We start from the raw sequence: 14,132 nt of genomic DNA on the forward strand, positions 1-14,132 counted from the left end.
TACATGTCTTGACTAACATGACTCTCAGAAACCAGACCATATCCCATTTTGTGGGATTGTCAAAATTTTCAAAAACCTCCAACCCCAAAGGTTAACTTCTAGATTTTAACATATATATTCAATTTAGCTGGTGGCAACTTTAAATTTAAAGATTATAGATTACCATATAATCTTGTGTTCATAAAACCTTGACTTGAAAGATGGAAGAATCCTCAAGCCATCTAGTTAAACCAATATTTAAATCTCTACAACACCCTCAACAGTGGTCATCAACCCTCTCAAACATAACATGATCAAATACAGAACTAGTGATCATACTGGTGAACTAATTGTACAAATAATGGCGGGAGCAAAAAGCACACTGGCCTAGGGGTCTATGATATGTGAGTTCAAGTCCTCTCTACTACTATGAGACCTTGTGCAAATCATTTGACCTCTATCAGTTTCCTATGTATAAAATAGCAGATGATCTCTCAGATCTATTCCAGCGCTAACATTCTAACATTTAAATATGACTTGTTTAAAAAAAAAACAAACAGTAACACAATCTTAACCCCTTAAACCATTCTGGAGGGACTAGAATAAGGTATTTTTATTTTTGCTGTGGTAGATGGTGTACTGGTTGACATAAATGGCATTCTAGGACCTTAACTACCTCCTCCCCAAAAGAATTTCTTTGGACAGAAGACAAGACCACAAACCAAGGTGATTCCACACCACCACATCTTACCACCTCTGATCATATCCTATCTAACCTGAGGCTCAATGAACATCAGAGTAACCCTACCCCTCCCACTGAAATATCACCACAAACTCACACTGCCTGCCACGTTATACCTGCACTCTGAACTTCCACATGGTACCAACAACAGGAATCCCAGGGATCGGTCCGTAATGATTAGAAGGCACAATAGTGCATTCCCTTGTGCGCCCCACACATGCCATACCCTATATTAAGAAGAATAATTTGAGAAAAAAAGTCAGTAAGAAAACCTTAATGTACCATTAAAATGTCAAAATGAAATAAAAAGCTGTTTCCCACACCTTGCCCCAGTCTCTTTGAGACGATGATGTAGCAGATGCCATCTTTGCCTTCTTTTTGCTCTCTTTTAACTTCTCCCCTGCCAAGACCACTTCACTGGCATCATTCCGACATTCAGGGCAATACCTATAATTATATACCCATAAAATTATCCACTGGTCATAGCAGAATAATATTTAAAATGAGTAAAAGATAAGGACATATTTCTTAAATTGTCATAGTACATTTATCCTGGAAAAAACCTACCTGCCTTCAACCTCTCTCACTTGTACTTCAAAGTGGTATTTTTTTATAGTCTTTATATTTCTATGTCCTCAACATTTCTCTCTCTATTCTACCCCAGCCACATTCTAGGTTAGGCCTTGATCACCTCTCATCTGAACTACTGTGACAGCTACTTAAATGGTCTTCTTGCTTTAATTCCTGCCTCCCCCCTTTTCTCTAATCTATCCTTCACACAGATACCAAAATATTTTCTTAAAGCAGAGGACTGACCATGTCACTCCCCTACTCAATATAATTGCAGTAGCTCCGTATTACCTCTAAGGCAAAATACAAACTCCTCCATTTGGAAGGTAAAGCCCTCTACAATTTTCTCTAACCTGCCTCTTTTCAAGCTTCTTATGCCCCTCTCTCTGAAACCCCCGGTCTCACCATGGAACCCTGCCTGGCTCCATTCACTTTATTTCCCCCAAGTCCCTCAGCACTTCTAAATCATTTCAGGCTGTCTGGTGCCCAGGCATCACAGCTGTGTACATGTTTCTCGGGTGACGCCTTTGCCTTGTTCCTCCACACTCTCCTCTGGCCCATCAGAGGCTCCACAGGCAGATGCCAAGTATTTCAGGTGCCTTTTCCCAACTTGCCCACCCCAGCCCTGACCCACCACATCTAGTACTTTGAGGAAACAGCCACTTAAATTGTTCAATTCCTCCAAACCAAGACATATGAAGAAGGGGACTTAGGTCTTTATAAGGTGTAGTGTCAGTCTCTCACAACTGCTTCCCTGCGACCCTTACCCCAGAAAACTGCAGACAGGGTATCCTATGGCGTGGATACTCACCAGTCCTCATCATCTGGAATCCGGCTCAGTGGGGGGCTGAGGCAATAGATGTGGAAGGCCATGTCGCACTCATCACACATCAGCTGCTTGTCAGGGTCTTGCTTTCCTCCACACACATAGCAGGCACACATTCTGCAGGTCTTATTGGGGTTATCTTTACAGTGTTTGCAAATGGGGCCACTCTGTCCTAAATGCAGAAGGTTCGTGAAGCAGAGACAGATACCAACACAAAAGAAGCACGTCAGTTTACAAAGCCAGTCTTCTACTACCAGAGTATGAGAACACTAAAAACATCCCATGGAAAAACAGTGAAGGGTTACCAGGACTCACTTTTCAAAGGGTTTTCGAAACCAACTGGGCTCACACTGCCAGGCTCCTCAATTTTGTAAACTTCATCCACAAAAGTTATTCTACAATCATTCAGAGAATCTGCAGCATCCCTATAACAAATTCATATGTAAAATTCAGCTTTTGCCATGACAATCACTCACTTATTCCTCCAATATCCTGAAACCAGTTTTTAACTAATTCAAATAAGTACATACTCACTACAACACCTACTGCAAATCTTACGTATCCGTTTCACAAAAAGCAGGGAATGGGAACAAAGGATTAAAACTGTGTGAACTGTCTAAGCCGACATAGGATAATGAGACGAATATAAGGTGCGTGAAGCTGCCCTAAAGTGCTAAGACACGTAGCCTAGCTTACGTTACAGCTGAGTCCCCTACCACTGAACCTAGTGTTCCTTCCAGTCACTTGATCCAGAACCATTTCTGAAGCAGCAATGGTAACAGGGATGGGCAGGGCTTAGCCTGGGCCTCTGTGGGATTTCACTGAAGTAGAAGCTCCAGTTTACTAAAGCAGGAATCTGTGGCCTTAAAAAGCTGCTTAGGGAAGTCCATAGTCACATGGCCAATCTGTGTCAGATGCACTCCACCCAGTCCCCTTGAAAAAGAAACAATCTTTGACCTCAAGAAGCTTACATTCTATCAAGAGATACAATGTGCAAAAAATAATAATATACAAAATATACACACCCCCAAAAAAGGGGGGGGGAGCAAATTTAGAGAGGGGAGAACCTAACAGAAGATGGTTGTGAGACATATGCACCTCTTGTCTTCCCAATCCAAAGTGCCAATGATTGCCCAGGGCTGCTCAAATAGCCAAAACACAATTACTTCTCCTCCTTCACCTTCCACTCTCTGGGCCAAAGCTTCAGACTTAATAACATTAACGCTGAGACTCCCAGGGTCAGCAGTCCAAAACCCTTTCCATATACCCACTTTTTTACACTCATGGGAGGCAGAATTTTAAAAGATATTAGTAAGCCCCACAGATGCATGGGACAAATAATACAGTCCAATTTAACAAACATTTATTAAGCACCTACTTAATAGGTGGCTAGGTGGCACAAAGCTCCAGACGTGGAGTCAAGAAGACTTGAGTTCAAATCTGTTCTCAGACACTTATTTGCTACGTGACCTCAGGCAATTCCTGAACTGTTGTCTGCTTCACTTTCTTCACCTGTAAAATCTGGGTAATAGCATCACCTACCTCACTGGATAGCTGAGAGGATCAAATGAGATAATATTTGTAAAGTACCTAGCATACAGTAGGTTCTATATAAATGTTTATTCTCTTCTCTTCTACTATGGGTAATGCATGATGGTAAGAGACACAAAGTTTATATAACACAAGGTTCTTGCTTTATTCAGCTTACAGTGTGCTTGGAGAAAAAAACACATAACTAATAAATAACAACTGATAAGTGCATTAGAGCCATGTGATATAAGGTGCTTTCAATGTGAAATCTGAGGGAGAAAGTGGAGTAGAAGAAAGAAAGCGGGAAGGCATATTAGAGAAGGCATCTATCTGGGCTGGACCTTAAAGGGTGGGCACAACTGGGCAAGGAGAATGTTCCAGGCATAAGCATCAGTACTTGATGGGGCCTTCAGGGAAAGGGAGAAGAACAAAGAAGTAGAGAAGATGGCTATGTTTTCATCTGTTCATTGAAAACACATAAATGTGTCAGAGGGAGAAGAAGGGTGGGAAGGAAGCTTGCAGTAGAGCAACGAGTCCCTGTAGCTGACAAGTATAGGATCCACACTCCACCTAAAACATATAGGTGACATGGGGCAGCTAGGTGGCGCAGTGATAGAGCACCGGCCCTGAAGTCGGGAGGACCTGAGTTCAAATCTGCCCTCAGACCAAACACTTGACACTTATTAGTTGTGTGACCCTGGACAAGTCACTTAACCCCAATTGCCTAAAAAAAAAAAAAGATATGGGTGATGAGCTACTTTTTTAAAAACTTTATGTCTAGATATGAATAAGGGAGGGCGGAGCCAAGATGGCAGAGTAAAAGCAGTGAATTGCTTGAGCTCCCCTCCAAACCCCTCCAAATACCTGTGAAAAATGGCTCTAAACAAGTTCTAAAGCAGCAGAACCCACAAAAAGACAAAGTGAAACAAATTTCCAGCCCAAGACAACCTGAAAGGTCAGCAGGAAAAGTCTGTTGCTCCGGAGCGCAGCAGTTCAGGGTGGGTGTGCAGGCAAAGACGAGGCCTCAGTGAACCTGGAGCAGGCCTCAGGGGACTGACTCACGGGTGGCTGTGGTGGTTTCCAGACTTCTCAACCCACAAACACCAAAGACACCTTAGAAGGTCAGTAGGAAAGGTCTGTCCCTCGGTGAGACAGGAGCTCTGTCCGGCCCCAGCCTTGGGGTGGCAGCGGCTCCTTCCAGAGCTCTCAGCCCACAGACTGAGGGGGGGATCAAATAGCTGATCAGAGGGGGACTGCAGGGATCTCTTGGCTGGCACTGAGGCAGGGATCTCTTGGCTGGCACTAAGGCAGGATTCCCTTGCTCTGCCTGTGCTTGGATCTGGGTCACAGTCCTGGCTGGCAGTCCTGGAACATGGAGAATTAGGTGGTGGAGCTCATGGTAGCACACAGGGACAATCCTCCTCACAGTTCCAAGGCAGGAAAGAGTGCTTGTAGTCACTCATAGACCAGAGCACAGGTCAGGAAAGGAGTAAACACCTTACCCTTGATCATACCACCTTGGAAGAACTGAAAATTTATATGTCCCTAGAAGTCTCTGAAAATAGCTGCACAAAACCCCCAAGCTTGGAACAGTACATTCTCCACACTGGAAGCAGACCCCTACCTTAACAAAGGGTTTAAAATTCAAGTAATTGGCTGGGAAAATGAGCAAACATCACCAAAAAAAAAAGTCAGACCACAGAATCTTTCTTTGGTGACAAAGAAGATCAAAACATACAACCAGAAGAAGACAACAAAGTCAAAGCTCCTACATCCAAAGCCCCAAGAAAAATATGAATCAGTCCCAGGCCATAGAAAAGCTCAGAAAAGGATTTTGAGAAGCAAGTAAGAGAAGTAGAGGAAAAACTGGGAAGAGAAATGAGAGTGATGCAAGAAAATCATGAAAAACAAGTCAACAGCTTGCTAAAGGAGACTCAAAAAAATACTGAAGAAAATAACACCTTAAAAAATAGCCTAACCCAAATGGCAAAAGAGGTCCAAAAAGCCAGTGAGGAGAAGAATGCCTTAAAAAGCAGAATTGACCAAATGGATAAGGAAGTCCAAAAACTCGTTGAAGAAAATACTTCCTTAAAAATTACAATGGAGCAAATGGAAGCTAAAGACTTTATGAGAAATCAAGACATTATAAAACAAAACCAAAAGAATGAAAAAATAATAGAAAACAGTGTAGATATGAATAAGGTATTAATAGAGAGAAAAGGAGGGCACCATGGTGCTAATGGTGGAAGGGCAAGGCAAGACAGTAACAAAGAACTTCTCAGTATAGCTGATAAAAAAGGATTTAGGAGAATATGATGGCAGTTGTAGAAGTGTATGAGGTCACACTAGCACCAATCCCCAAACATTACTTAACTTGGCACTGGTGCTACATCCCCATCACATAGGAGCATAGGAGTGAGAACTGGCAGGGACCTCACATGAAGTTTAACCTCCTCATGTGAGAGGGGAAGCGCTCGAGCTCAAACAGGTTGGAAGAGCAGGAGTTGGGTTTGGCACCCAAGTCCTCTAACTCTAAACTTCAGGCTCTTTTCACCAAAGCAGACAGTTTTACATGGGGCTAAAACCTTTTACAGAGTCATCATTATCTTTTTTTGTTTTTGTTTTTTACTTTTTGCTCAGATGATCAGGGTTAAGTGACTCGCCCAGGGTCACACAGCTAGTACATGTCTGAGGCTGGATTTGAACTCAGGTCCTCCTGACTCCAAGGCCAGAGGTCTATTCACTGCACCACCTAGCTGCCCCAGTCATCATAATCTTTTAACATTGCCAAGAACTACCTTGAAATAAATCCATAGATAATCCACAGATAAACATTTTAATCAAGTTTTGACATAATGCAGAATGTTTAAATCAATCTACTTCCTTTTACCTAATCTATATATCACTCACCATGTTACCATAAAATCTTAAAACTGAGAGACTTTATTGGCCAATTAGTCCAAAATGTTACAGATAAGGAGACTTGAGACTGGAGAAAGGAAATGTCTTATCCAAAGCAGCACAACTAGCTGACAGCAGAGCCAGGACCAGAACAGGTTCTGGCTCTACTATGAGACTTGTGGTTCCCAGACCAGGGTTCTGACAGCATGTCATCTCTCTTGAACATGTCAGTCAATGATAACCTATTTCCTTGACTCAAATCTGTGATTTCATCAGTGTGGAGAACTCCTAGGAGAGAAATCCCGTCCACAAAAACAGACTGGTGATCTATCTATAACTTAAAGTTTTAGAGTTAATTAACTGTCTGGGCACTGAGAAGTTAAATTATTTTCAGCCAATGGTCATACAGCTAATATGCATCAAAGGACAGACTTGAACCCAGATCTTTCTAACTCTAAGATCAGTTCTCTATTCCATCTCACATAATTTATGATTATTACATGTGAAATTGATTTGAACTCATAAAAACCTACTTTTTAAAAGTATTTTCAAGGTTTAATGTTCCTTGCAAAAACCCCGCAAGGCATGTAGTAAGATTTATCACTTTTCCCACTGAGCAGATGAAGAAACTGAGCTTGAGAGCAGAAGTGACTTCAGTGTTCCCCCAGCTAATGGTTTCTTTTGCAATACCGAGCTGAGAGCACTGAAAGACTCACTCAAGGCTTGTTCCTGTTTTGCACGCATTTGGAAAATAGATCTGGAAGCTAACATTGTTAATCAACACCTCTTGCAGATCACTTGTGAAAACAGCTGAGACTCTTCCATCCTCAGCAGTCTCCCTTTCAAAAAAGTGTTTCCAATCACTAAGTTAAAATTCTTCAAACTCAGAGGAGTAGGCCCTCAGATATTTGGCAACCAAGGAAATAATGACAACTCAAAAGCAAACAGCACTATATAAAGTAAATAAGGCCAATTTCAACTTTTTTCTATGTTAAAGCTAGTTCTCAGAGATGAAATATTCAAGAGTAGAATCCCAATCTAATGACTCTTCATTTACTTCAGATTCAATTTATTAATTATCCATAAGCTAGTATTGTACAGTGAAAAGAACAATGAACTAGAAATCAAGAGTCTTGAATTCAAATTCCACTGTTTATAACAACCTCACTGAGGGAATGTGGGTAAGTCACTTCCTCTTTCTGGGTCATAGAAAGGATATGGACTAGATCAGGTGTCAAATACACAGCCCACGACATTCCCAAGCGCAATCCAAACCAGATTAAAATGTACTTGGGAAGTATTTAACAAGATAAATAAAAATACAATAAAACATAGAGAATAGTACTTTTAAAAACTAAGTCAATATAAGGCCCCAAAGGGATCAGTTAAGTATGGTTTAGCAGTCCCCATTTCTATCTGAGTTTGGACTGGACTAGATAATCTCCAAGGCTCCTTGGAGGGCTGATACTCTATGATTCTAAGATAAATTAGGCTACTCTAATATCTCTAATTTTCAAGAAATCACCAGCTCTTGACTATGGCCAACACTTCAATTATATCAACTTACTGGGACATTATGAAGTATATTCACAATCACATGCAACTTACCCAAGCAGTAAGTTTGCATAGATCTCTTTAACGGTCCTCGTTTCCCGTTTTCGAAGGATTTCAGCATCATACCAGAAGCCCCTCTCCTTGGGCTCATCAGGATTATAGTTCACCATCACAATTTGTCCAACTTCCAGCTGATGCCACTTCAGTATTGTCCGAGCCCGAGCTCTTACATCTTTTGAACTCAACTTCACAATGCCATTTTCTGGATAGCTTTAAAAATAAAAAGTACAACAATCAATTAACAGATATACAAAGATTATATATGAAAAACTAAACTCTCCTCCCTTGAAATGAATTATTACAAATGTATGCCAAGATTATATAATAACTAACATTTATAATTTTAAGGTATGCAACATTCTCTATATACATTATCTCATTTGATCCTTAACCCTTATGAGATAGGGTGCTATTACCCCATTTTAAAGGTAGGGAAAACTCAGAGGGGTTCCAAGTAGATAAGTGATTTTCTCCATGATCACAGTAAGTCTCTGAAGCATTTCAAATACACTCCTAATTCTTAAGACCAGCACTCTTTCTATCACCCATAATTAATTTTCATGCTGGTATAAGAGTATCCCCATTAACCATTTTTCCTTCAAAACAGTTTTATGGATTGAAGTCTTACACAGGGACAAACTAAATGAGAGACCCTCGAAATCATCTATGTGAGGGACCATTCAGAAACCACAAACCAACTCCAAACTCACTCTTCATATTTCACATGATAAATAACATCCTCTTCAGCCACGTGGCCATCTCCATTGTCACTGGATTCACCGGCTGCTGCTTTTTCTTTCTTTGTAACATTTACCAATATGGCTTCAAACCATGCTCCCATGTTCGTATCCCGGGCATCTACATATTCATTAATCTACAGATAATAAGGAAAAGTTTTTCAGTGACCTTGGTAATTTCCAATTTTCAAAATTTGAACTGGATAGCTTATTCACTGCAATTCAACAGATATTAAGGAGCTACTGTGTGCAAAGCCAATGTGCTCAGAGTTGGGGGAGATACAAAGTTTTAGATAAGACACAAACCCTGACTTTACAGGATTTATGAATCTAGTGGTGAATATGATACGGATAACGGAAATGCAAAATCATACATGGTAAGCACATTATGGCAATATAAAACAAAGTGCTCCGAAAGGTCTAGATGAGAGAGTCATTAGTGATTGGGCAAGTTTAAAAGGTTGAGCCCCTCCCTTGCCCCTATCATGAGGCAAGAGTTAATAGAGTTCCCTAAGGTCAAACACTCCTTAGGTCACCCTTCAGCCTGCTACTTGAATCATTCCCATATTTGATCTTACTATCCCAAGCATTAGCAATGATCCCAGGGTAGGCTTTGATCTTTTCTTAGTAATTAATACAATTTCAACCTCTCACTAATTAGCTGGCTCAAGCCCCCACCCCAGTTCAATAAAGAACTATTTATTAAATTAACTGGAAAAACTCCCTTTTTCAATACTAATTGTTAATATTTCTTTCTATTAAATCCCTTAATTTTCTTGGAGTTAGGTAAATAGCAAAACTGATCAATGTATAATTTATTAAAATGAAATGAATAAAAGACATTTGTAAAATTTTGTCTACAAAAAAGATCACAACCAGAATCATTTCAAACTCTCACTGTAACAGCAAATGACTTCTTGTTACTTCCAGACTACGATTTCTCCATTCAGTTTACTCCAGGTACTGATTACAGTCTCAAGAATCCTATTTGCATTTCTCAAGATAATAGTTAAATTTGGTCTCTCAGGAACCAAGTTATTTTATTCCTTTTCCTTTATCCTCTCTTCAACTATCACAGTAAAGTAACAATCATTCCAGAATACACTGTAAACTGCCAATTCTTCCACATAATTCTCTTTATAATGATTTTAATAACATACTTAAGACATTTCTCACAAGTTTTCTCCTTATCCTCTTTCTCTGTCTTCTCCCCAGTTTATCTCCTCATAAATCAAAGTTAAAAAATATACTCTTTTCCTTAACTTCATAGGGAGAAGCCTCTCAAAGCAAGGTATTTCTGACTGTTAACTTTAAACTGCCAGCTCAAACTACTTTTCCTACAACATTCCATTTGGCAGCCTTAAACCCAAATCACTCTGGCTCTCATTGACTGGCCAACAAAGGGTCCCAGCCCAAGCCTCATTTGGTCATTGTTTGGATTCTTGATGGCTCAGAGTGAGTATAAATAGCAATTGTTTCTGTTTTGGCCCAAAACCCTGAGGGTCTTCCTCTCCCAGATTGATTTTATTTTATTATTTTTGACTACGTAAAAAAGGCCATTCTTTGCTGCGTGTTGCCTCAGACAAATTGAAACCTGGGAAAGACCTTTACTCAAAAAGGCCAAGGCCTCCCACTGCATAGGGGCCAGATCCAGTCATCCTGATCTATATCTTGCCACTGGACTCAGATGGCTCAAGAGGAGAGAGTGAAGCTAGTGACTTTGCACCCTCCCACACTTAAATCCAATTCACTTGCAAGTCATGACAACTCCTTTCTGATGTCGTGGTCCTCTTTGAGAATGAAGGGCAAACAAAAACAAGCATTTGGTTCTTAAAGATACAATAACAGTCTCTGTTGTCTCTGTGAGACAGCCTAGTCAAAAACGTGTATTATACAGAGAAAGGGAAGGGGGCATACTGGGTCATGGGAGAAATCAGGGAAAAGCTTCATGGAAGAGGTGATATTTGAATTAGGTTTTAAAGAATGAGTAGGAATTAAACAGGCAAAAACAGGAAGGCTATTTTAGTAAAGACACAAAGGTGAATAAGTAGAGGTAAGTAAGAAGAACAAATGAATCAATCAACCTAGAGCACAGAATATGTAAAAGAGAATAATATAAATTAAAGCTGGAAAGGTAGATTAGCACCAAATTGTAGGGTCTGGACTGCCATGCAATGAACAAAAATGACTTAAAAGACAATTAAGGACCAGTGAAGATTTTAACAAATAAATGACAATACCAGATCTACACATAAAAGAGATAAAGTCGAAAACCAAGAGCAGATTTTAAAAAGATATGTAGCTCGGGTTGTAGAAACATTTAGTTCGAAGTAACGTGGGACATCCAGGGATAGCTGTCCTGCAGATAGTTGGTAAGGCTCCTCTGGATGACAGGAGAAAGGCCCAAGACTTGGGGAGTCTTCTGCTCAGGTGAGAGTGCTTCCTCTGTGAATACAGGGAGTCAGTAAGACTGCCAAAAAAGTGTGCAGAGAGGGAGAAGATGGCCATGAACACAAAGACACAAAAACAAGACAAAGAACCAACAAAGAAAACTGGAGGGGAGTGAAATGCCTCAGAAGCAAAGGAAAAATAGCACTCAATTGTGTCAGATGCCTCAAAGAAATCAAGGTGGGGGTGGGGGCAAAGCCTCTGGATTTAGCAATTAGGTCACTAACGAACTCTGGGAGAACAGTTTCATCATAGTGGTGGTGACAGAAGTTTCAAAATAGGTTACAAGGGTAGGGAGATTAAGCAGCTGAGGTATTAGGTATAGAAAATTTTCTCAAGCTTTTCAGAAGAGAATGAAGTGGTAGTTGGATGAGGTAGAAATGTCAAGGGAAGGTTTGAAAAGATGAGCACATCTGCAGGGAGACAGAAAGCAATCAGTGGAGAAAAGGGATCACTGATGAAGTGAGGGCCTAGAAGCCTAGAGAAAGCGATTAAGGAAACAAATACAGCCATCAGTGTCTGCTTCAGTAAGGTTTCTTCTGTAACAGAAGAGAAGAGGAGAATGATAAAGGGAAGATGATACTAAGAAGTTTTGAAAAATGCAAGGGAACTCACATTAAATGAACTCTGCCTTTTCTGTGAAACAGAAGGCCAAATCATCTTAATGGAGTTAGAGGTGAAGTTGAGGACTTACGGAGAGACGATATGATTTGGAATAATCACTATAGGGAATAGAGGGAATCTGTAAGAGAAGAGTTAAGGACTTTGGCAAAGCAGTGACAGCCAATGAGGCTGCACAACAGAATTGTAAAGTAAGGGAGAACAGCCTGATGTCACAACTTTCTCCAGGGATGCACTACAGCCTAGGATTAGGAGAAGAGAAAGCTAAAAAGGTGGAGGTTCCCAGGAATAAGGGTTAACAGGTTGAGAAAAGAAAAGAGCAAGTTAGCAGGTCCTCAGGTCCTAGAGGCATGACTAGTAAAACAATTTAACATACCACGGGGTCAAGCCTGAGTATGAAAATTAAGCCAGTAAGACACTGGAAATGGCACACATTTAGAGCCTCCCAGGACAGCTCAGAGCTGGAAATGAAGTGCTAGGAATCATGGGCACTGAGATAACAGGTAAAGCTTTAGGATGACCAAGGGAGAAACGACAAAAATAGATAAGGGGAAAAAGCCAAGGCCAGAGTTTTGGGGAGTTAGAGGAAAAGAGGTGCCATGGGAAACAAAGCAGAAGTTATCTGAAAGATGTGAATACCACAAGAGTGTGGTGTTAAAGGCACCAAGGAAATAAAAAAGCATCAAGGAAAAGGTAAGTGTCAAATGATACCAAGAGGTCAAAGAAGATAGAGAAAGGGCCAATAAATTTGGCCAAGAGGAGCCTTTGAATGACCTTTGAGAAACAGTTTCAGAGGAGTACACAGGATGGAAGTCAGATTATAGGGTGATAAAGAGGCAGCAGGGACAGGACAGCATGGCATAGAGGAAAGTACTAGATCTGGTACCAGAGGCCATGAATTTGAAACCCACCATTGCCATCTGTCAGTGGGACCTTGGACAAGTCCTTTCCCCTCTCTGAGTCTCAGATTCCTCTTCTGTTAAATGAGGGAGTTGGACAAGATGACCTCTAGATTTCCTTCCAACTCTAAATCTATGAATGTAGAAAAGAGATTTAAAGTAGCTTGAGGGAATCAAAAAGGTCAAAAGAAGGGGTTCCTACAGTTGCTGCTTCTGTTTAAGCATGTGGAGATCTGAGTGCCTTTGTAGGTAAAGAGGAAAATGAGAGGGAAAGATTAGAGATGCAAAGAGAAAAGAAGTAATTGGTGGAGCAAAGAAAATGATGGAAGGGATAACCTTAGCCAAAAAGGGACAGCTATTCTTTAGTGAAAGAAGTTGCATGAAGATACCAAGAAGTCCTGAAGTCAAGGGGAGGGGAGAGGAGGAGAGAAAGTAGAGAATGGATTGAGGATGCAGGGAGTCACTCAAGTTGACAAGTGGGAGCTCCAGCACCTAATAACAAGAATAACTAGAATTTATAGAGCACTTTAAGGTCTGCTGAGTGCTTTTACATATTTTATCTCCTTTGATCCTCACAACCATGCTAGAAGTGTTCCTGTTATCCCTATTTTACAAATGAGGAAATTCAGGCTGAGAGGTAAAGTGACTTGTTCAGGATCACATAACTAGAAAGTGACTAAGGCAGGATTCACACTAGAAACTTCCCCACTCTAAGTCTAGCACTTTTTACACTATATCATCCAGATGCCACCTACCACTGGCCCTCTGCATACAAGTGTTTAATAATTATTTCTTGAATTAAATCGAGTAAAAGCAGACTCCATCTCTTTTGGCAATATAATAGAAAGTTAATTCTTCTAGATCAGGAGTTCTCAACCTTGTTTGTGTCCTGGACTCCTTTCATAGTCAGTGTAGGGAAGTCTATGGAACCCTTCTCAGAAGAATGTTCTCAAATGCATAAAATAAAATACATAGGATTACAAAAAAAGCCATTTATTTTGAAGTATAGTTACCAAAATATTTATAAAAAAAAAAGTCCACAACTATGCCCAAAGGGCTGTAAAAATATGCATACCCTCTGACTCAGTAATACCACTTCTAGGTCTGTATCCCAAAGAGATCATAAAAATGGGAAAAGGACCCACACGTACAAAAATATATCAGCCTTTTCTGTGGTGGCCAAGAATTGGAAATTGAGGGGATGCCCATCAAATGGGGAATGGCTGAACAATGTGGTATATGAATGTAACGGTATACTATTGTAC

The 14,132-nt window shown here is 40.5% G+C and overlaps 1 protein-coding gene across 6 annotated transcripts in view; it reads right to left on the reverse strand.

Moving 5' to 3' along the window:
* The window catches only part of UHRF1 (ubiquitin like with PHD and ring finger domains 1), a 93,187-nt gene that overhangs the window by 14,037 nt on the left and 65,018 nt on the right, over positions 1–14,132 (reverse strand). For 4 of the 6 annotated variants that reach the window (XM_020971449.2, XM_020971448.2, XM_020971446.2 and 1 more), the window contains exons 4-9: positions 8,873–9,036; positions 8,157–8,372; positions 2,433–2,542; positions 2,103–2,289; positions 1,045–1,168; positions 838–948 (exon numbers count right to left, since the gene is read on the reverse strand). In XM_020971449.2, the coding sequence (XP_020827108.1) occupies positions 838–948; positions 1,045–1,168; positions 2,103–2,289; positions 2,433–2,542; positions 8,157–8,372; positions 8,873–9,036 (912 nt within the window). Of the gene's footprint in view, positions 1–837; positions 949–1,044; positions 1,169–2,102; positions 2,290–2,432; positions 2,543–8,156; positions 8,373–8,872; positions 9,037–10,059; positions 10,206–12,879; positions 12,904–14,132 lie in introns of those variants that run through there. The other 2 variants (XM_078153992.1, XM_020971451.2) reach the window with 2 other exon arrangements.

This window comes from Phascolarctos cinereus, unplaced genomic scaffold, assembly GCF_003287225.1.
Source record: "Phascolarctos cinereus isolate Bilbo 61053 unplaced genomic scaffold, phaCin_HiC Scaffold_4;HRSCAF=312, whole genome shotgun sequence".
Classification (NCBI taxonomy): domain Eukaryota; kingdom Metazoa; phylum Chordata; class Mammalia; order Diprotodontia; family Phascolarctidae; genus Phascolarctos; species Phascolarctos cinereus.